General features: G+C 37.3%; 1 protein-coding gene across 1 annotated transcript in view; it reads right to left on the bottom strand.

Moving 5' to 3' along the window:
* mora (cysteine and histidine rich domain containing protein) overlaps nucleotides 1-21,712 on the bottom strand; it is a 49,895-nt gene that overhangs the window by 16,189 nt on the left and 11,994 nt on the right. The window contains exons 4-6 of the mRNA XM_083123965.1: nucleotides 20,764-20,901; nucleotides 15,424-15,597; nucleotides 7,459-7,650 (exon numbers count right to left, since the gene is read on the bottom strand). Coding sequence (XP_082980091.1) covers nucleotides 7,459-7,650; nucleotides 15,424-15,597; nucleotides 20,764-20,901 — 504 coding nt within the window. The remainder of the gene's footprint in view (nucleotides 1-7,458; nucleotides 7,651-15,423; nucleotides 15,598-20,763; nucleotides 20,902-21,712) is intronic.

Here is a 21,712-nt window from a genome sequence, read left to right as displayed (position 1 = left end):
GTCAAAATTGGCATTGCTGCAGATAACTTGAAGCATCAGTCTTGTGAAACTCTGTGAAAACGTGAAGGAAGACTAGTATGTTGGGTCAGAGAAACAATTAAAAAGATTCATTTTCAACTTGATAAGCCTTACAATTGAATTTTTGCATAACATTCAAAATTACACACACACACACAATGCTTAATTAACCATAAATGAACACAATAGCAATTGGGGGATCCACGGTCAGTTGAACCTATACAACCAAAAGTAAAATTTCAAGATCAAGATATCAAAACATTGAAATTTCATTATAAAAGGCCTGAATTTTCTGAATATGAATTTGTTTTGTTTGTTAATTTGCATGAAGATGTTCAAAAAATAGATTTTTCAATGTTCTTATTTTTCTTTCAAAATGATGAATTTTATTGGATTTTGTGATCGGTTTGCCAACTCAATAGCAGGATCTTCTCTACCCAGAAAATAGAGAAATATTCCTATTTGGCTTGTTTAGACTAGTCACAGGCTTCTCAGTTGCATAGTGATGTATTGTCACACACGTCATGAAAATCTATACTTTTTGATATGGACAATAACTGGGTGAGCTAGATGCAAGATTATTCTGAGGATGAAGTAGACACCTTTAACACCACATATAATTCCTTTCCGTTCCTGAAAGTAATGAGAACAACTGTGTCACACACGTCACAATGGCGTGTGTAACTTGAGAAATCAGGCACATCAGTACAGTGCAACCCAGTTCTTGGAATTCCATTTGCTGTTAGTACACACTGTGATGTAGGAATCCTAACACTGTTAGTGTACGTAGTTAATTAAATTTATTTGCTTACATACAGTTTCTTTCATCCACATCTATTTGCGTTACAGATTTAGTATGGTGAAAAAGGTGGGGAGCTGGAAAGTGTACTATCCATATCACCATAAATTGGCTTTTGTTTTCTGTTCATGTTTATTTCAAGTGATTTTCCTATGTGAAAGTCCAAACGTAGAGACAATGCAATCCAGAATGAAATACAATCTGGAGGGATGACCATTCCCAAGAATTTAAAAATAAGTTAACGGCAAAATTACTAAATAAGTTAAAGGGGTCATTTATCTCGAAATATTCTGATGCATCCCATGGAAAAGGAGTAATCGAAGGGATTGTTGGGAGAGCAAAATCTGGTGAGACAGGCAGTCATGTGCAAAACTACTGATGCTATCGTTCAGTCTTCTGTAGACTTTGCATGTGCAGCTAGTAACATCATGAAAAGGAAAAGTTGTCATGCATATTTCTCAGTTGGAGATATACCACTTCATGTCCATTGTCCATTCATGGAAAGGCAATGTGTCAGTTTACCCGGAAATACAAAAAAATCCATGTTGTTTCAAGCTCATCAGATGGAATTGTACACCTCTTTTATTCAACTCTTGAGTTTCATCAGAACAAGGATACCCTACAAAATTTTCTACCCAACAATATTCAGGTGGGCGACTGGTATTTAGTGTGTTATGAAGGCAGTGTTTAACAAGGTGAAGTGTCAGCTATCGACACTGATCTGCAAGATATATTGGTACCCCACCATGATTCCATCTGGAAAATCTTGGAATGGCCAGCTGCTGAAGACAAAATTGCATACACAGTCACTAAAATTGTAAAAAAAAAAATGTCTCCTACTGTTGCAAGTTAACGTGGCCAGTTTAAATTCAATGCAATTTAAGTAAACAAACATTGAGAAACTGTTATGTTTAAATATAAGTTTAGGTGATATGTCACATCAAAATTATTTTTGTTAGGCGTGACGTTGGTACCTCATTTATTTATTCATTTGGTTTATTTTACTTCACTTTCCTGCTACTTCTAGCTAATTGCAACCATGAGGATGAGTGGTGATATTATGAAATTGATGAAGGGAGACCCACAAAGAACACCCATGCCAAGGCTGGGATTCGAACCTCGGACTCCTGACATCGTAGCATGCTGTGCTAACCACTCTGCCATGGAGGTCAGCAAGTACCTCTTTTATGTTTTCCAGTTTGTCAATAACACATTTTATGTAGAGCATGTTGTATTTCAATTATACTACCTAATCAGAGCTGGCAAAATTTCAAAGTCACACACTTCACAAAAATTATATATATATATATATAAATATATCGACATCTAGAAATCAAATTGCAAGTGGCCGTACAAAACATGGCACACAGAATCTAACAAATCCAGAAGAGCATATTGAAAGAGAGACCTAGAGTAGTTGGTTAGGGTGTCCTCGTTTTACACTCAATCTGATATTTCGAGTCTCCATTCAGCCAATAGATCTTTTCTTTCTTTCTTTTTATTTTCTTTTCTTCCATGTTGTGGTGAGTGGCAGTTTATAATGTATGTTTTAAAAAAAAACTCAGAGAACTAAAATGCCCTGGCACTTTGTACAAAATCCCATGAAACTACTCCTCAGAGAGAATAGTCCAACCGCACAGGATGGACTATTATGTTTTCCTCACAGGAGAAAACATAATACTAAAGGAAAGATTCAGTAAAAATAGAAACCCCCAAATCAAACTAAAAGGGAAAACATACCTCGGGCACTAGAAGCTAAATATTTTGGAATTACCCTCGCAGAGAATATGCTCCTAAGTACACACATTGAAATTGCGACTTCAAAGGCAGAAGCGATCATCAACAAATTGGCAACAATAGCCGGCCCCCATGTCAGAGTGGTTAGCACATTGCACTACGATGCGAGGGGTCCTGGGTTCGAATCCTGGCCTGGGCATGGATGTTTGTGAGTGTCCATTCATCAATTTCATCACATCATCACTCACCCCCATCTTCGCAAATTAGCCAAGTGTTATAAAAAGCGAAGTAAAATAAAGTAAATCAATCAATTGGCAACAATTGGCACTGCTAACTATAACCTTTGATTTTCTCACATCCAAACCTATATTTTAACCTTATACAACACTATAGTTTCTTATGTGCACCCTTTCTAACAAACAGTATACTAAAGGAATCTATTATAAACAAACTCCGCTCCTCGCAAAGAAAAGCTATTTTAAGAATGTCAGGTGCCAGTCCTTGTTGTCATGGGCCTGTGGCCTGTAGACAAAATCATAAAATTTAAAGCCTGCAAATATTGGTTTCAGAAAGGACATGAGGATAAAACATATTAGATATTAAATGAACAATTATATAAGAATGGCAGCAGGAATGAACCTTGGCACCACAAGGAAGAATAGTATTTAACCTCATACCAAACATTCAAGAAAAACTCGATATGACATACTTCCAACCAAGAAAAGAACTGATCCAGTTCATTACAGCATCCACTTACATAGGTTCAACCTGAGACCAAGTGAGGCGTGTCTATCATGCAACTACATCAACGACTCTCCAGAACACAAAATATTTAAATGTCCTACTACCAACCCCTTCATCAATCAATTCAGAGATTCCTTACAAACCTCTGACAGCTCATAAGTTCTGAGAATTTTAACCAACTTAACCAACTAGCAGGCTCGTTTCAGAACCCAAATCCCTAACCCCCCCTTTCACCCACCTATCATACCAAATCAACAACTGAGAAGATCCGAACACTTAAGAACACAGAAAGAAGCAGGACTAAACCCTCCGTAACTCCATTGAGATCCCGTCGAGGAAGACTTAGAAGCACCCAAGGGAGCAATGCGCAGAAGATTATTCACTTCATTTGGCAGGAAAGAAGAAACGAATAGATGACAATGAGACCAGCCAGGCTCCCTGATAAAAGCTATCAAGCTATCACAGCATGGATTTGAGCCACAGCACAGGCTAATATCACTACCACTAACAGAAACTTCTGGGAAGCCACTTCTCACCAGCCACAGTTAGTCTCTTCGGTCACACGCTCAATTCCACATATTTCCTCTACAATGGGAAATACTACGAACAAACTGACGGAGTTGCCATGGGTTCACCACTCTCACCAGCGGTTGAAAATTTCTACATGGAACATTTTGAACATGAAGCATTGAAATATGCTCCCAACCAACAACCTTTCTGTACTTACAGATATGTGGATGATACTTTGTCCTTTGGCCACATGGACAACCGAAATTACATGTTTTCCTGGATTTCCTGAACAACCGACATTCAAACATCCAGTTCACCATGGAGATGGATGAAGATTGCTGCCTCCCATTACTGGACAGATGGCACCCTCGGACATAGTGGGTATAGAAAACCCACACACACCACCTGTACCTAAATGTCAATAGTTTCCATCATAAAGCACAGCATCTAGCCGTTCTGAACACACTAGGCCACAAGGCAGTAACCATTTCGGGCCCGGAGAATCTACAGTCAGGATTCACTCACCTCAGAACCACGCTACAGCAGAAATATCAACAGGGTGATCAACAAGGCAGTTTCATCTCAGCAGAGACCAACCACAGACAACAGCGTGGCCCTTAAGAAGGGTCGATTCTTCATAACCCAGAGAAGCCGAACATGAGGACAAGGACCGATTCAGCACCGCACAGCCCCTCTACCAGTAGCAACACAGGACAGAAATGCCCCACTACAACTACACCTACGGCAAGTAAAGGAAGCCATAGCCATTTCACGGGAAATGGCACCAATCTCAACAGGGACGTGGGACTCCAGCTCAGTCATGCCTGGAACCCACTCCTCCGTAAAAACAAGACAGCAGCCAATAGGAAGACAGCACCCAAGCTCCGTCCCATCATAGTCATGTGTTTAACCCTACACTGGTCTCAATTTTTTTACATTCCCTGATGATGAGAGCACTGTATACACTCGAAATGTAGGAAGCTAACGCCGATTTAACCTGGCTGGTAACCTGAGAACACTTGTTCGAATCAGATTACCCGTAACACCATGTAATACTTTTTACGAGACACCCTCCCGATGTATCCAGGATTTCTCATTCATTTTGGCCTCCAGGAGGTCCTTTTCGTGCTGATGTTCTCCAGTACCCACTTCTCCTATTGCGATTCCAGTGAGACACCCTCTCCAAGGGGGAATTTTTTTTCCCTCAAAGAGTGTACACACTTTGGCTGCAACATATATTGGAAATGACAGCTCTGCAGATCAATGCATTTGCCTACATGTTTCACCATGTTTCTAGCAACCCTATGGAGCATTCCATTGTCAATACTCTGGAATACATCAGTAATGTTCATCTCGGCTCATCCACGGTGTACACAGAATTTTTTGTTAGTGTCCCCACAAAATAGTGGTGGGGACTGAGGTCGCACTATCTTGGATCTATCCAGCAGTGACGTTCATCATCTTGCAACAAATCTCAGCATGCACCGGTTGTTTCAAAGAACAGGGGCCCAAAACTACACACATATCCACAGAGGTTAAACCATGATTCCTTGTCTATGAAAATCACCTGATCTTAAATTCAAATGTCCCCAAGGATGCTATCACAACAGCAGTCAGAGACAAGCAATACAACCGTGTTCAATGGCAACTACTCACAACTGACTTATCACATCAGTTTCTGTATCCAAGGAATTAATTCCTCTCCCTCCCCTACCTTCCACACCAAGGTATTTCTCATCAGAACAATACAGGAATCAGGCTGCAACTACAAACTAAATCAGCACACAATTATGTACTCATTAATATGCAGTCTTGTTTTAAATTGAACGGACTGTAGTAATCACTAATCAGAACATGGCATATGCTTGATTGATTGATTGAGTTGGTGTTTTAAGTCCACTTTATGCACAATAAGGCTAATTGGGACTGGACCTACAGTTTAAAGTGGGATCCGAACCACTATGTGCCTTCACCAGGTATTAAACCTGGGACCCCTTGATTACAAGGTGACAACGCTGCCACTGTGCCATCAGGGAGACACTAACCTGGGATATGTATATTCTGAAGAATAAGACTACTATAATTTTAGTTGTATTCATGAATTTCATTCTTAAATATGCGTGAATGTACGTAATGCCACGCTTGTCAAGTTAACTAGAACCAGAATTGTCATTTCTTGTGAGCACCAAATCAGCATGTTTGATGTCCAATAAGTCATCACACTCAGGTTAATGGTATGGCATTATTTTAACATTAAAATGTTATTGTTTGTTCAATATTGCAGATGCAGTTTTAAAATAACATCAACTAACAACCTGCTAGAGGCGTGGTGCTGTGTATTCATAATATTCTCATACCTCAACTAAACCCGTGATTGGTTTAGATCAGAAGAAGTCACTTTGAAATTTGCAATAAAGCTGCTACAAGCAGACGAAACAACTCATCACACTCCAAACCGAATAATCCAGTTTTACATGTAAAATGAAAAGGTATTTATTTGCTTTATGTGCTCCAAACTATTAATGTTCCATACGAAATATTACTGGTGTCCTAATATTAAATTAATTTTTATCAGAAAACCTTGCCAGCCATGAAGAAGTACAAAATATGATGTAAAATAGTATAATTTGCACTTCGTATCACACTGTGAAATTAGTAGGACTACTAGAAATGCATATTACAATATGACTTGCTGTCAAGTATAAGGCACAACAATTTTTTGGTTAAGTTTTTACTTATGGAAGAATAATGGTAGGTCTTGAAGGTAAGGAGCACAGAGAATATATATAAGTAGGATCCCCAGATACACGATCTTGGCCTTTCGTGGAAATTACATGATAGGCACCATGATCCACATACCCATTTAGTAGAGAATAGTGAATCTAAAAGCCACTTAATGCAGGAAAATATCCCACCTGAACCATGGTCTCCCACATGGCAGACATATGCCCAGAGGTCAAGAGAAAATAATCAATAGTGGATACTTTAAAGTGAGTTATGACCACAAAAATATTCCTTCACTGAGAATTGGATCCCATTCTTTATCTGTGATTGGACTCAGGGTAGCTAATAATAATAAATTCCACAGAAACAAACAATGCATATCCTTATTGGTTGGTTGGGTAATGGATTAAAAATATACATAATTAATAATGAATCAGGAGCATAACAGAACAGTATATGCACTAAAGAATACATACACATCAGATCTATTACTATGCATGGACGTACAACTTCTATCTTTAGTATATTCCGGACATTAACACAGCAAACAGGGGGTGCACAAATGCAAAACAGATTTTTAGCTTTGAATTAGTGAAATATTTTTTTACAAACTTAATAAAAATTTCAGATATGAAAAAGGTTAATGCATTGCTGTCATATTTCTTGCACCTAGCAGCCCACTAAGCATTCTAATGGAGTCTCGGTGTGGCATTAAATTTAACAACAATGTTAAAGCTCAATTCACCTTAATGGAGGAATGCTTTGATATATTGTTGCAGCATTAAATTGATTTTATCACATCTTTCAAATTTAAAGTATCTTTGCCAAACCAGGCATGACAATAACATTAAAAAAATATTCAGGTTAAAACTACATGGAGATTGTGGATGATGAAATGAGGAAAGTTACAATAACTACCTACTTACCCCACGAAGTTCTAGATCCAACTGAAAAGTCCCATCTTCTTCTGGGAAATAAATATTAACTTTAAGGCGAATAGGGTTCAATTCGATGGTTGATTTATGAGGATCATATTTTTTCGCATATACAGCCACTACTACAAACTGAGCTGTTTGATGCCAATCGTATCTGCAATTCAATCTTCTTTGTGCCATCGTCTGCAGGGAAATGAAACATCAAATTACATTACAGATATAGTATTAACACCAGACTAAAAATTTTAAAATATTGTTTTCACTTCCAAACCCATTATTGACTATTATTGACTGGAATAATATCACCGACTTACTAATTACTATTCATATGAGCAGTACAAAATACACCTTAAACGCTGCGGATATACGTACAAATATACACCTTAACACTATTTCTATGTAAAGAGTGAGTATTTTTGTTAAAATGAGGAAATGAACTACATCAATAAACTACGATAAGATATGTTTGTTTTCATGAGCAGCTACAACCTTGTTTAAATCCAGATTTGGCAAGCTCTTTCTCAAAACAATAGATAGAGCACTCGGCCTCTCCTTATCAATTCAATTACGAAGGTAACAGTTGATTTGCAGCAAGCAACCGATGGAGGTATGCACATTTCAATAAGTTATAAAGTTTGTAAAAGGCTTTGTGAATGTTTCAACCATTGCAAGAAGGTACTCATGGGTCTTTATTTTTAGTTCCTTTCTGCCTCAAAGTGTGCATATCTCTAGAATTTTCAAAATCACAACAACAGGGAGCGGCAAAAGACTGTAGCTTTTAATGTTTCTGAAAAGCAGTACTTGCTTAATACAGTAGGCATTAAATAAACACCACCAACCTTGAATAGAAACTGTGTTAACGATACCATTTTTTTCAACCATGATGAAATATCTTAAGTCTTCTTGTTCAATGACTGGAATTCAGAATTTAGGGCTAAAAATGGGGGATACGAGCAATATCATCCACTTAGGAGGTGCCAATCTCAAGGAACAAGAAAATTTTCAGTACAAATTCACCTCCAAATTAAAATAATGAATATAGTTGCAACTCTTGCACTGGGTATTTTGATTAGTGAAAATAACTGCTGCAGATTATATTATTATTTCAAAATATATTATGCATAAATACTGATCAGAATTGGATCAAAGTTTGATTGCACGGTATTGCAATAATCAGTTGATTGGAATTTATATTATGGTCCACTATATGCAGAAAGAGCTACAGTATGGATGAGAACTACAGTTTCTAGTGAAATCCGAACCACTTAAAGAAATGTTACCTCCACCGGGGATCGAACCTGGGAGCCATTGATATCAGGTTTATCGTTAGACTATTGGGGCTGGGAGCCCCATTTTAATATTTACAATTCTTAGCATTTAAGAATTAGGTAGTTTGTGTACTCTTTAATTCTTTATCACCGTATTTCTCCCTCTTGAATATTTGCAGTGATAAGAATAGATATGATGATGAAACCAATGAGAGAACATCGCTAACACTCATGCAATTGTTGGTTCTCGAATGAGGAACTAAGAAACAGAAAAGAAACATAACGCTTCTTTAGATTTTGAATGTCATCCTACTTATTCATATAAAATTCATTTGTCATACCTCCTAGACCTATTCAGAAATATAGTGTGATATGATAGCAGTATATGTCAACAATCAAAGAACAATCTCACAGCCAATGAATAAATAATAAAGGGGGGAGCCCCATAAAAAAGCCTGCCTCCACCCGCATACATTCAGGGGGGGTATGCGCTTATGTCCTGGTGCCTTTAAACAATAAAACAGGACGTCCTTTCCTCAGAATTTTGGTTCTCTCGTTTATTATGTACTAATTTATTGCATTTTTTGTTTTACAGTTTACAATAAAATAAAAAATTAATTTAAAAAAACGTTTACACTGGGATTTAATATTACACTAATTTTGATTTATTGCTATAGGTACCTTCGTTGTTCCGGTTTCCAAAGTTTCCAAAACAATCAAGGTTTACATATTGCAAATTGTTAGAGATAAATGCATAAGTAATGTTATAAGACTAGTATCAAGGTTTACATATGAAAAAGGTGGGAGATAAAGGGTGTGTAATGTTAGTAGGAATAGGATATAGTCAGATATTATACGTTGACCAATTTTTCATTTCGTTGAACAGATCAAAGATTGGTTTACAGATTATTAGGGTGGGTTATAGGATAGCCACTGAATACACCTATCAGACAGGCAGTAGATTTTGTATCAAGTTTGGCAACTTGATTGGCCAATTACTTACTATCAAATAAATGATCAGTGGTCACTCACCCCACACTTTGATTTTACAACGCAACATAATAAAGTAATTTTGCGATCTAACAAAACTAGAAGATGTACTTGCCCAAATGGAAGTTTTATAATGGAAAATGTAAACTTCTACATTTTTAAGTTTTCTATCGAAACACATCTACTGTATTACAAAAATCTAGGGGTGTATGGGGATAGGGGGTTGAGAGCTTTTTTGGGGGCCCTGTAACGCCATCCCTGTTGAGCTCCCATTGTTAACTAGATTTATATTGTCTGTTGCTCTAATTCCAACAGTTTTACAATTCTTAATGCATTGTTTAATTCATTCTTTGCTCTTGAGAAAGACACCTGTGCAAGTGTCAAAAAGGTGACCCAAAGATTATGTTTTTATACTAGTGTTTAATATACATTACAGATATTCTGCACTATTTACTTCTTTTTTTTCTCTTTCAAATTGATCAGCTTTATAGCAAACATATGAAGAGAAAAGTGGTTCATGAAGCAGAGTTTAAGCTGCAAACTGTACAAAGCAGCTTTCTTTCATGTCCAAGTGTATGCACAAATACAATTGTTTTACAGATCAATTTTTGGTTGACTACTTGCCATGGCTGATCCTATTATATTAATTTTGTGAATACTAATAAATTGACAATTCAGAAAATCACATGCATTCACAATTTCTGATATGTTCCGGTTAATTCTAGAAATCTTTGCAAAAAAGTTTTGGTATCAAAATTTTACAAAATCTCACAAAGCACAAGTTCAATATGATAAATGGCAAAATACTATTAACTAGATAAGTCACTATTCAATTTGTTCCAAATATTTGAACCCAGCTTGTGTCTATATCAGGGAAGGAAAGGAATAAAGAATATGTACAGGTTAAAAAAATCTTGAAGGTTAGGAATGCAACATTCACAAAGTTATGGCTATCTATATATTCTGACACTTCCAGCATGTGCACACAAGCGGGTTGAAAAATTTGGAACAAATTAGAAGATTCATGGCTACACAATAGTCTTTTTCCACTGATGATGCTAACAACATGTCAAGTTTTTACCTTTTTATGAGAGCGAACATGTATGATGGCCTATCATTTTTATACTATAATTATTTTAGACCCACAGCTTTATGCTGATCTTGCTTGGCATATCCTCACTCTCTCTGGATACATCAGTGCTTCAGTATCCAGATAGCTAGTGTTTGTGAACTGCGTCAAGGTGTTAACAAGTGTTTCAGTCAGATTGTTTTGTTTTAGTTTATGTATGACTGTTGGTTTTCTGCAGTCTAATAATGCCACGCTATACGTACAATTTAAAACAATACATTTTTATGTATGCCTCTTACGTCTTACTTCCTGTAGGGAAGTTAGTATGAGTTTTGCAGCAGAATTCCCAGATGTTCTTGTTCCACGCAGAGACGAGGTTCGAAAACTTGTGAACAAATGTATAGAAACAGGGTCTGTTCTTGATAAGAAGTGAAGGGTGAAATGGCATGTGCTTACTGAGGAGAAAGTAGACAACATTGGAGCACAACTGGAACATAATCCTCAAAAATCCCTCCCGCACCTTGCAACTTGCCTCCCCACTCATCAAAAGGGGGGTCAATATGTTCTTTTTGCACCCCCCCCCCCATCGCACCGTAAAAAATGAGGCTATATTTTTCTAACTTATTTTTAATTCTGAAGAAATTTTCAGAAAATATTTTTGTACTCATTAAATGAAACTGGACTCAACTTTCTACTAACAGAAAGAACAGGAAGTATGTGACTGAAAGATCCCTAAGCAGATTACGAATGGCAGTTTGGTTTCTTCAAATAAAGTGGTACGTGAACTGTCTCCCCTCCCCTTCCCTCTAGGAATTTGCTACTTTTGTTTCGAGTTCCACCAAGTTTTGTACAGGTGCGCTCGCTTGTAACAATACTCCGGGGAGAGAGGCAGAGATCGGTGCATTCAGATAATTGCCTGCAGTTCCTAAATAGATACTTCCTGACACATTTATGCAAACCAGGTGCCGTGGAGGAACCAAATGTCCATTGACGAATTCCTGGCCTCCGTCTCTCTGCATACCTCGTGCCCGCAACCTCTTTGGCGGAAGGATAAGTAAAAGCAGATGGGTCAATCCATATGAAGTCATACAACATGGTTGCTTGACCATTTTTAAAAAAGTTTATTTTTTGTGTGGTGTGAGCCTCATATGTTGACAGTTCAGAACCACTGTTATTTTATTTTTACTATCACTGATTTGAAGATGGCGGGCATTCTTTTATCATGGTGCGCGTCATTTTCTCCATTCGTAAGCATCAGCGGCAACTTTTTTATCTCAGCTCTGGTAAGTCCTACGACAATGAGACAAAATCTGTGATGTTAAGCACATTATAAGCTACAATTATATTTCTGTCTAATTTTCTAAATATTATTCGTTCATAATAAATTTTAAGGTCAAAATTGTATATTTTAATCGCTCAAAATGACATTTTCGGACATTTTTTGGGGGGTGAAAGCAGTTTGTTTGACACTTGAATTTTTTTGTGCAAGTACCTGTGTACCAATAGAGTACGTCAAAATTATTTGAAGCTTGAGACTTTCATATTTATTTTTCTACAGGGTGATAAACATGTACTTTTTGTTAAAAAATTCCAAGTTCAAGGTTAAATATCTCTGGTGGGCAGTTGTTTAAAAATCTGAAATTTGTACACAATACAGTACTTCATGACAAGTAACTTCAGTAAAAATTTTGAGTTTGAGATTTAATTGGTTTAAGAGAAACAAAACTTGTGAAAAATTCAATATTTTGTATTAAATATGGTATGCCTAATTTCATTTTTTATTAACATTTTATGTTAAAATTTTGCAAATTGTAATTTGGAATGTTAATGAACAACATTTCAATCCTGAAATGGATCTACAATAAAGTATATATACGAGGGCGTGCTGAAAAGTAAAGCTTCCTATGTTTTTATTTTCTTTGTCACCTTGTAAACGCATTTTGGATTTTGAGTAACCATACATTGCACTTATAAGACTTTCCAGCTTCTACATTGAAGGTTTCAAACTTCTATCGCCAAGGGATGCTGAACTATTGCAAGGAAAATGGCAGCATGTAACCATGCACTGTCGGTGTACTGCCTGAAGTAGCGTGCCGTGATCGAGTTTCTAACAGCAGGAAATGTGCTATAAGTTGACATTCATCTGAGACTGAAGACATTTCATGGGGATGAATGTGTAGACATCAGTACTGTGCGATCTTGGGCACTTCATGCTTGTAAAGAAAATCCAAGCTGAACACGATTCCGATGACCTCCATCAGTAGCAGTTCGCCACCTTTCACTCCATTCTCTCAAATAGCTGAGATTTCTTCAGCTGGGGGTTTTCTTTACAAGCATGAAGAGCCCAAGATCGCATAGTATATTGTATGCTCCCAACAAGGGCTGACCCTCGAAGGAGTTAAGATTTGCTTTACCAGCCTTTCCAAGAATCAAGTGGCTATTAGAAATTTTGAAAAAAAAAGAACAATAGTTTTTTTTAAAGAGAATTAAGACTATTTTTAATGGATTGTATCATCCTTTAACTGTTTATTTGGAATAATTTATTGATGGTTCCGAGAACAACTTAATATTACAAAAACTGCCTGTTTACCCTCGATAGCATAGTGGTGCAGCCATCTTATCATTAAAGGGACATTGTTCGATTCCTATGGAGAGGGGACAATTTCATTGCTTCGAAACTATATATACCCAGCTCCAAATAATATGTTATGTTGATTACAATTGACAATATCTGTAAGTGACATTCTTGAAAATCCATGTCAGTTTTGAAAAGTTTTTCTAACGTCACTTATTTACTTATTTATAAAATCAGATTAACCGCAACGACGATTGAAAAGCAGTAACTCTCAAAAAAAAAAGCGAGGAGGTATGCAACAAGCGCGACTATTTTGTGGGTGGAGATTCCAATTTTATGTAACCTATATTCCTAAATATCACATGCAAATTTCTCTTTTGCGGACAAAAGTTCATTAAACTGCCAGGTTATTTACTACTGAGTGCTCACTGTTGAGAAACCGGCAATGAAACAGGAGAAAAATGTCTCTGTTTATTAATTATTGAAGGTACAACATCAACGTAAAATATAACTGAACAGTCTGGCATCTTTTAATCACCTGAAAGCCATCGGCAGCAATTTAGAACGATTGTACGCATATGAAATCTTACAACCTGCCACTCATGGAAGCATATACAATACCTGCAAGGTAAAATGCTATTCATATGCCTGTCAGTTACATTATCCCCTCTTCTACATGGAATATTAATGCAAAATTGAAACCAGACAATTTTTTAAATTTTAGTTCTTGCGTTTATGATCCACAAAAATTACGTAACAATAATTCCACTTCACATTTCTTGATTTTAATTAGTGTCGATAAGAAAGTTCATTAAGTTCAAACATTATAACCTTCATGAATTTAGATCTTTGAGAATGCATTATTTCTTTATAAATGATTTGCATTTAAATGCCTGTACACATAGCAAACTGCTTGTAAGGAACAAGCTTTTAATGTCTGCAAGCAAGAATTTGACTTGCCTTCGTTTGCATCTGATATTTTGAAATCGGGGACAGGAGGTTTTAGGTTTGATACTGAGCAACGCATGAGTGTGTTATTGTTGTTGTAGCGTTATCAACTTAATCTAATCATTATTCATTCTTAATATTGCGATTAACCCAAGAAATAAAAATGCGACAAAAATTGAATAAAAATATAATTTTCCCTGGATGTCGTCCAGGCTAAATATCGTTATCAGCAGCCCTGAAAACTTGATAACATCCCTACAACGATATCTCGAGTTAATCACCATCATTCAGCAGCATAAAACTTATTTTACGTAATACTTTTCTTTGTAAACGATGTACCTTAAATTTCTTTCTTTATTTTAATACAATAATCAGGAATATAAATTGGAATATTACAGTACTTCTCACTGGCAAGTTCTTTACCTGCTGTTGAACCAGGGACCATTTAATTACAAGGTGATATCTGTAGGGTGCCCAAAGGGAAGTTCAAAGGTCACTTGACTGCCCTACAAGAAAAAATTATGGCCTACTTTTCCCAAGAAGAATGTGGCACCCGGTCCCACAGCAGCCATTATAAATCTCTGTGGGGTTATGTGTTGTCCTTACGTGTTCTGAATGCCTCTTTTACAGCTTCAACTTTTAGCAAAGATTGGAGATTTTAAAAAAGTCTTAGGGGTTTTATTCTTGGTAGGGAGTTCATCTCTGATTGCCTATGTGTGTGTACACACACGCACCACCCCATGCACTCGCGCACACACACACATATACGTATATATGTATGTATGTTATGTAGGAAAATAGATTGTAAAAATTGGTTGGTGGATTTAAGAACTTGCCAACCCCCTCCCACTCCGAAATAAGTTCCGACATCCCTGCTCTCACTGCCCGGCATGCTAGGTGCTTCTCCACGGGTGACTTCACCGTGAAAAGCACTGTATATTCAGAAGAGCTATCAGTAACTACATGAGAATTCGTCAATTTCATGCTTCAACACCTCACCAATAAGAATATTTGGAATATGAGTTCTTTCTTCCAGCAGAAGCAAACAAGTAACACACAGAACTCTTGATATTACAAATAAGAGAATTCCAAAAATACTTTAATACCTTTGGCTTCTCCCATTGGTGTTTACCATCTTCACACCCTTCTTGATCTAAAAATGCATTAAAATCTGTTGTTCTTCGCAGACAGCAGGTCCAGTACTTTAATCCTTCATGAAACACTGGGTAACCAGGGTGATGCCTGCACTGGGTGTCGTTCGACTGCTCCCCTTCGTATGTCTACAAGGCCAAAAAAAAAATAATAATAATAATAAGTACATCTACATGAAGCAACCCAATTAAGACAATGCATTCTTAGCTATGAAAAGGACAAACAGATGTGATGTATTTGAAAATTTTACAACACAAAAAGCTTCTTTTCAATTATTATGAAAATTTTGCAATAAATGAATGTGAACATGTTAAAATGTTGGGATGCGTCAGCACATATGGCCATTTTCACCTTTCTAAGTATACAAAGAAAAATCCTCTTATCATAGAACTCCTCCGTTGATGATAAACAAGGGGTAAAGAACTCCTTGAGAAGTGTTAAGAGTGCAAGGTTGTAAAGAGAACAGCATGAGACAAACACAACACATTAAAAAAAACTTCATTGCAGTCAGGAGAAGATATGCACTCTTCTCAAAAAGCTAAAAACATTTGCTAAAACAATGAATTTAATGAAAATAACACAATAAAATCATATACCTTAAAGTTTCGAAGCTGTTTTACAAAATATGAAAATGTAAAGATGTGGTCTATGAGACAATAGAAACCTTCTGAGAAGTTCATGATGCATGCGGTAAATGAAGTTTAAGTATTATGCATGTAAAGTTTTGTGTTTTCACGTTGCAGATTGGATAGTTTTTCGTTTTGTTTTTTTTTCAGATTAATTTCGAAGGCTCTCTGCCTTCATTCACTCAGGTTACGGCATCATGTCTTTGTTTGTTCCTGGGCAGCGGTAGTTGCATTTTGTCCCATCTGGCAGCGCTGGTGTGTTTCTTGGCTTGTGCCATGTGCTGTGCTTTCTGTTGACAGTTGTTTTGGTTTCTGTCCTCTGGTGGCGTTGTTGGGTGGTGATTGGGGGGTTGGGCCCTATGCTCTATTGTGTTGCCAGGTGCTGTGTGGATTGTGTTCTTCGGATGGATGAAGGGAGGTCGAGCGGGGGACTGCTTTTCTTCTTTTTGTGGTCTGGGATTTTTTTAAGAACGGGATGCCAGGTTGGGTGTGCCTGTCCATTGTCTAGGTTCAGTGCTGGTTTCTGTTGGATGATGGCATGAGTTTCCTTGATAGTGCTTTCTATGAGGGAGCCAGTGGGTGAAGTATGGATGTGAAGGAGATGGGTGTGGTTTGTGGAGTGGAGGTGTTGTGAAAGGCCTGATCCTGATGTGTCTATGCGTAATTTACATGTTCCTCTATCCGTTCTTGAACAGTGTGGATGGTTCTGCCCATGTAGCTGTTGTGGCATTGTCATGTGTCTTGTAGACACTTAAAAGATGCCAAAAAAAGACACATCAGGATCAGGCCTTTCACAACACCTCCACTCCACAAACCACACCCATCTCCTTCACATCCATACTTCACCCACTGGCTCCCTCATAGAAAGCACTATCAAGGAAACTCATGCCATCATCCAACAGAAACCAGCACTGAACCTAGACAATGGACAGACACACCCAACCTGGCATCTCGTTCTTAAAAAAAATCCCGGACCACAAAAAGAATAAAAGCAGTCCACCACTCGACCTCCCTTCATCCATCCGAAGAACACAAACCACACAGCACCTGGCAACAAAATGAGTATAGGGTCATTCCATGTCAAATCAACCAATTTTTTAAAAAATGGTTGCATGACCATTTTAGAAAAATTTCATTTTTAGTACATACATTTGTACATGTCCCTAGATATCAAAACCAATGTTCAAAAAAAAATATTGTCTTTAGTTCTCCTGGGGCAGCCATTTATCCAACATGACGCAAGGCTTTTTTTGCTCATGTAGCAGTATACAGAAACCTTAATATCTCAAAAACCATTAAAGCTAGAGACCTGAAACAAAATTCATTTTGTAGCTAATGAAGTATACTTCCTATGATATTCACGTATGTTTTGCTTGAAATTGCATCGTAAGTACGAAAATTATGGTGGAAAATGGGGTAACAATAGTTAAAAAATTGGATTTTTAAGCCCGATGTTTTTAATGAAGGGGTTTAGTCTAAGGCTTGATTTTTTTTTCATGTGTAGACCTACCTGCAGGGTGTCTGTAAATAAAATATCAGTGCCTAGAAATGCACCCCTTTTTTACAGCATGGGCTCAAACATGACTGTTCATTGAATTTTGACAGTCTTCGGGGCTAAATATCTCACATGGGTCCCCTTTAAAAATTCTGAAATTTGGCACATAGGAAGCCTTTCATGAACCTAACTCACAGTAAAAATCTCAACTTTTAGATTCAACTCGTTTTGGTCAATATGGGTAACGTATGTCACCTAATTTCTGACGTTGCAAAGTAAGGTTAAACTACATCCCATACTTAAAATAATGAAGTCTTTTCTTTTCCTTTTTTTAAATTTGGGTTAAATAAAGGCTCAGAAAATATAGTAACATAAGGTTTTAATACTTGACTTACCAGAAATTGAAATTACAAGGTATGACAATTGAATATCTGTGAAATTTCATTGCAAAAGGTTTGATTTATTAGGTACCCACGACCAGTTGGTATTATCAGCTCCAAAACTGAGCTTCCCCATATTTTTATCAATGTAGCAGTACATGCAGCTTAAGATAAGCAGTGGCATGCCCAGGAATTTCGAAAGGGAGGGGAAGGGGGTTACATATACTTTTTTTTAGTATACAGCCCTGTTTTTGCCACATTATCCTGCCTTTGACGTAATTGTTTATGGAATACTAGGCCAAAGGTATTGGGTTACGACCCCCACAAGCCCCTCCTTGGGGATTCCACTGAAAGTAGGCTATTTATTTTGGAGTGTCAAAGCTGGTAGAAAATATTTTCTTTTGTTTCCTTTATTTTCCACTTTTTTTCCTTTCAAGAAAAGACATTCGTTGAAATAGATGTGAGTCATGCACAGCAGAAGATTCAGAGACATGTTTTGATAGGATGTGAGGCAAGACTGGAATTGATCTGTGCATGTACAATCTCTGCTGTCATTCTTCCTTTGCCTAATGTGTCGAGAGTAGTGACTTGTGAATGTTCGTTATCTGTGACAGAAAATGGGGTGTTCTGTAATATTTTTAACTGGAGAGGACTGTCATAAATACCTTTTTGGTACGGTTCCCAAAGACTAACTAATCTTAACAAAGTCGGTGAAAATGATAACACTTCTTAGGTCAAGACTACAGGTGCTTCGCTTAGAGACAATATGCAAATACCATTAAATATAGCTTTTTATATGGTAAAGTATGTTGTGATCTTCAGAAGTACCACTTAAAGAAAAGGTTAAGTAAGGTAAGGTAAAAAAGTGTCAAGAAAGCCTTATACCAGTTAAATCAATATGCCTGATATGTTGGAGTAAAAGTGTCATATGTGGAGAAAGTAACTCACTTAAATGCCAGAATTGAAATCATGTCTTTGTGCCAAGCCAAGGAAAACTAAAGGAAATGCATGAAGTCTGTTCTGTTTTTTATGAATCTCCTGTTTCAAAACTGAGGAGGCTGATTACAGAAAAACAATAAAGTGATCTTGCTCGAAAAACTATTCACATCCTACAAGGAGTGCAAAGGAAACTGGAAAGTTGCTTGTCACTAAGTATTAAAACTGAAGAAATGGAAGGCAAGTGTGACAATCCTTTACGTGGCCAGTACAATCATATAATGAAATTATAAGAAGAAAAATGTAAATGAGCAAAAAAACTAATGTTGAAAAGGTCAGAATCATCAGTTTGATTGCTACCACTTGGTCAAGAAAAAATATGTGATGAACTGAAGGTTTCTGATAATTTACTTAGGAACTTAGTGAAAGAACAAAGAATCCTGCCTGATTTAACAAAGAGAATGAATAGGAAACTGGAGCTGACAATACCAACTGGTCGTGAGTACCTAATAAATCAAACCTTTTGCAATGAAATTTCGCAGATTTTCAATTGTGATACCTTGTAAATTCAATTTATGGTAAGTCAAGTATTAAAACCTTATGTTACTATATTTTCTGAGCCTTTATTTAACCCAAATTTAAAAAAAGGAAAAGAAAAGACTTCATTATTCTAAGTATGGAATGTAGTTTAACCATACTTTGCAACGTCAGAAATTAGGTGACATACGTTACCTCATATTGACCAAAACGAGTTGAATCTAAAAGTTGAGATTTTTACTGTGAGTTAGGTTCATAAAACGCTTCCTATGTGCCAAATTTCAGAATTTTTAAAGGGGACCCATCTGAGATATTTAACCCCGAAAACTGTCAAAATTCAATGAACAGTCATGTTTGAGCCCATGCTGTAAAGAAGGGGTGCATTTCTAGGCACTGATATTTTATTTACAGACACCCTGCAGGTAGGTCTACACATGAAAAATAAATCAAGCCTTAGACTAAACCCCTTCATTAAAAACATCGGGCTTAAAAATCCAATTTTTTAACTATTGTTACCCCATTTTCCACCATAATTTTCGTACTTATGATGCAATTTCAAGCAAAAACATACCTGAATATCATAGGAAGTATACTTCATTAGCTACAAAATGAATTTTGTTTCAGGTCTCTAGCTTTAATGGTTTTTGAGATATTGAGTTTTCTGTATACTGCTACATGAGCAAAAAAAGCCATGCACCATGTTGGAAAAATGGCTGCCCCAGGAGAACTAAAGACAATAATTTTTTTTGAACATTGGTTTTGATATCTAGAAACATGTACAAACCTATGTACTAAAAATGAAATTTTTCTAAAATGGTCATGCATTGGATGGTTTGGCATGGAATGACCTTATAGGGCCCTGCAATGCCACCAGACAACAGAAACCAAAACAAATGCCAGCAGAAATAACAGCAGACGATACAAGCCAAGAAACACACAGCAGCGTGGCCAGATGGGGCAAAATGCAACTACTGCTGCCCGGGAACAAACAAAAATGTGATGCCGTACCACAGAGCCTTTGAAATTAATCGGAAAAAACTATCAAATCTGCAACCCGGAAACACAAAACTTTACGTGCGTAATATTTCTAATAAGTGATTATGCATATTACAATATACGGGAATTCGGACAAGTATCTTATATCACTAAACAGTAAAGTTACCCCTCGAGTGATGTTGAAATGCTCCAGCTACCTTTACCCAGCAAGGATCATTCTTAGGCTCTCACTGATGTAAGACTGCATAAGCCTAAGCTGCTTAACCAGCATGGATAAAGTAAACCTCAACTTCATCAATCAATACCTACTTCCATTGCACTCACCTGCTTACAACCTCCATTTTTACACAAGGTTCCAATTTTAATCCCCTTCGAAGCTTCTTCCTCCACTTCAGGCGAAGGCTTTTGCAGAGATTCTAGTTGCTGAATCAGAGACTCGGCTACCTCTGCCTTTAAACTCACCTGGAAAGGAGGCAACATTATTAATGCAAATTCAATGCATTAAGCTATGACGTTCTTGGCTTTTAAAAGGGTCAACAAAGAATCTCTAATTTCCACAATTATGTCACTTGTATGTAAATATATAAGCGAATTAAAAAAAACATACATGCTAAAAGTATATAAAGTAATAAACTTAATAAAATAACCTTTGGCGTAACAGCTTGTGAGGGCCAGGCGCTACCTACCAACTGCCAGCCTCACTACCGCCTGCCGAGGTTGGCAATCATCCAACCAGTTACAGGGTGATGTGTGATCAGCAAGATTAACCCCCGTCGTTGTTGTAGGTTCCCATGACCAGGTTATGCTACTCATTCATAGTTCCCCAATTCCCTCATGAAGATGGGTGGCCACCCGTCCCATACTGCTGTGTGGTTTTTACGCACACAGCTGCAAAAGGGAAATATGTATGTGAAAGTGTATTTCTTTGTACATGCTCTGGCCTAGGTTGCTTTTTGCCCGGGAGCAAACGGTTGCTTTCTCTAAATGGCTTCCCTATTTGAAAGGTAACAATGGGGTCTTGCCACCATTCCCCCCCCCCCTGGTAGGGGGTGGGTCGTTTGACAGAGGTATAAATACCGGGTTCTGACTTGTTACGCTCTCTCAAATCTCACAATCAGATATGCAGGAAGTTGCCAGCTCTCAGATACTACGATACATGACCCAATGGATTGAGGCAGTTTTATGGATGCATAGAGAGACACAGAGAGCGAGCGCCGTATGTTTAGGGACCTCTGCATGATAAACAGCGGGGGCGGGTTAGCGCTATGCTAAA

Source organism: Lepisma saccharinum, chromosome 6 (assembly GCF_977018435.1).
Source record: "Lepisma saccharinum chromosome 6, izLepSacc3.1, whole genome shotgun sequence".
Lineage (NCBI taxonomy): Eukaryota > Metazoa > Arthropoda > Insecta > Zygentoma > Lepismatidae > Lepisma > Lepisma saccharinum.
Note: the sequence above shows the minus strand (reverse complement) of the source record. Positions and strands in the feature narration are given on the sequence as shown.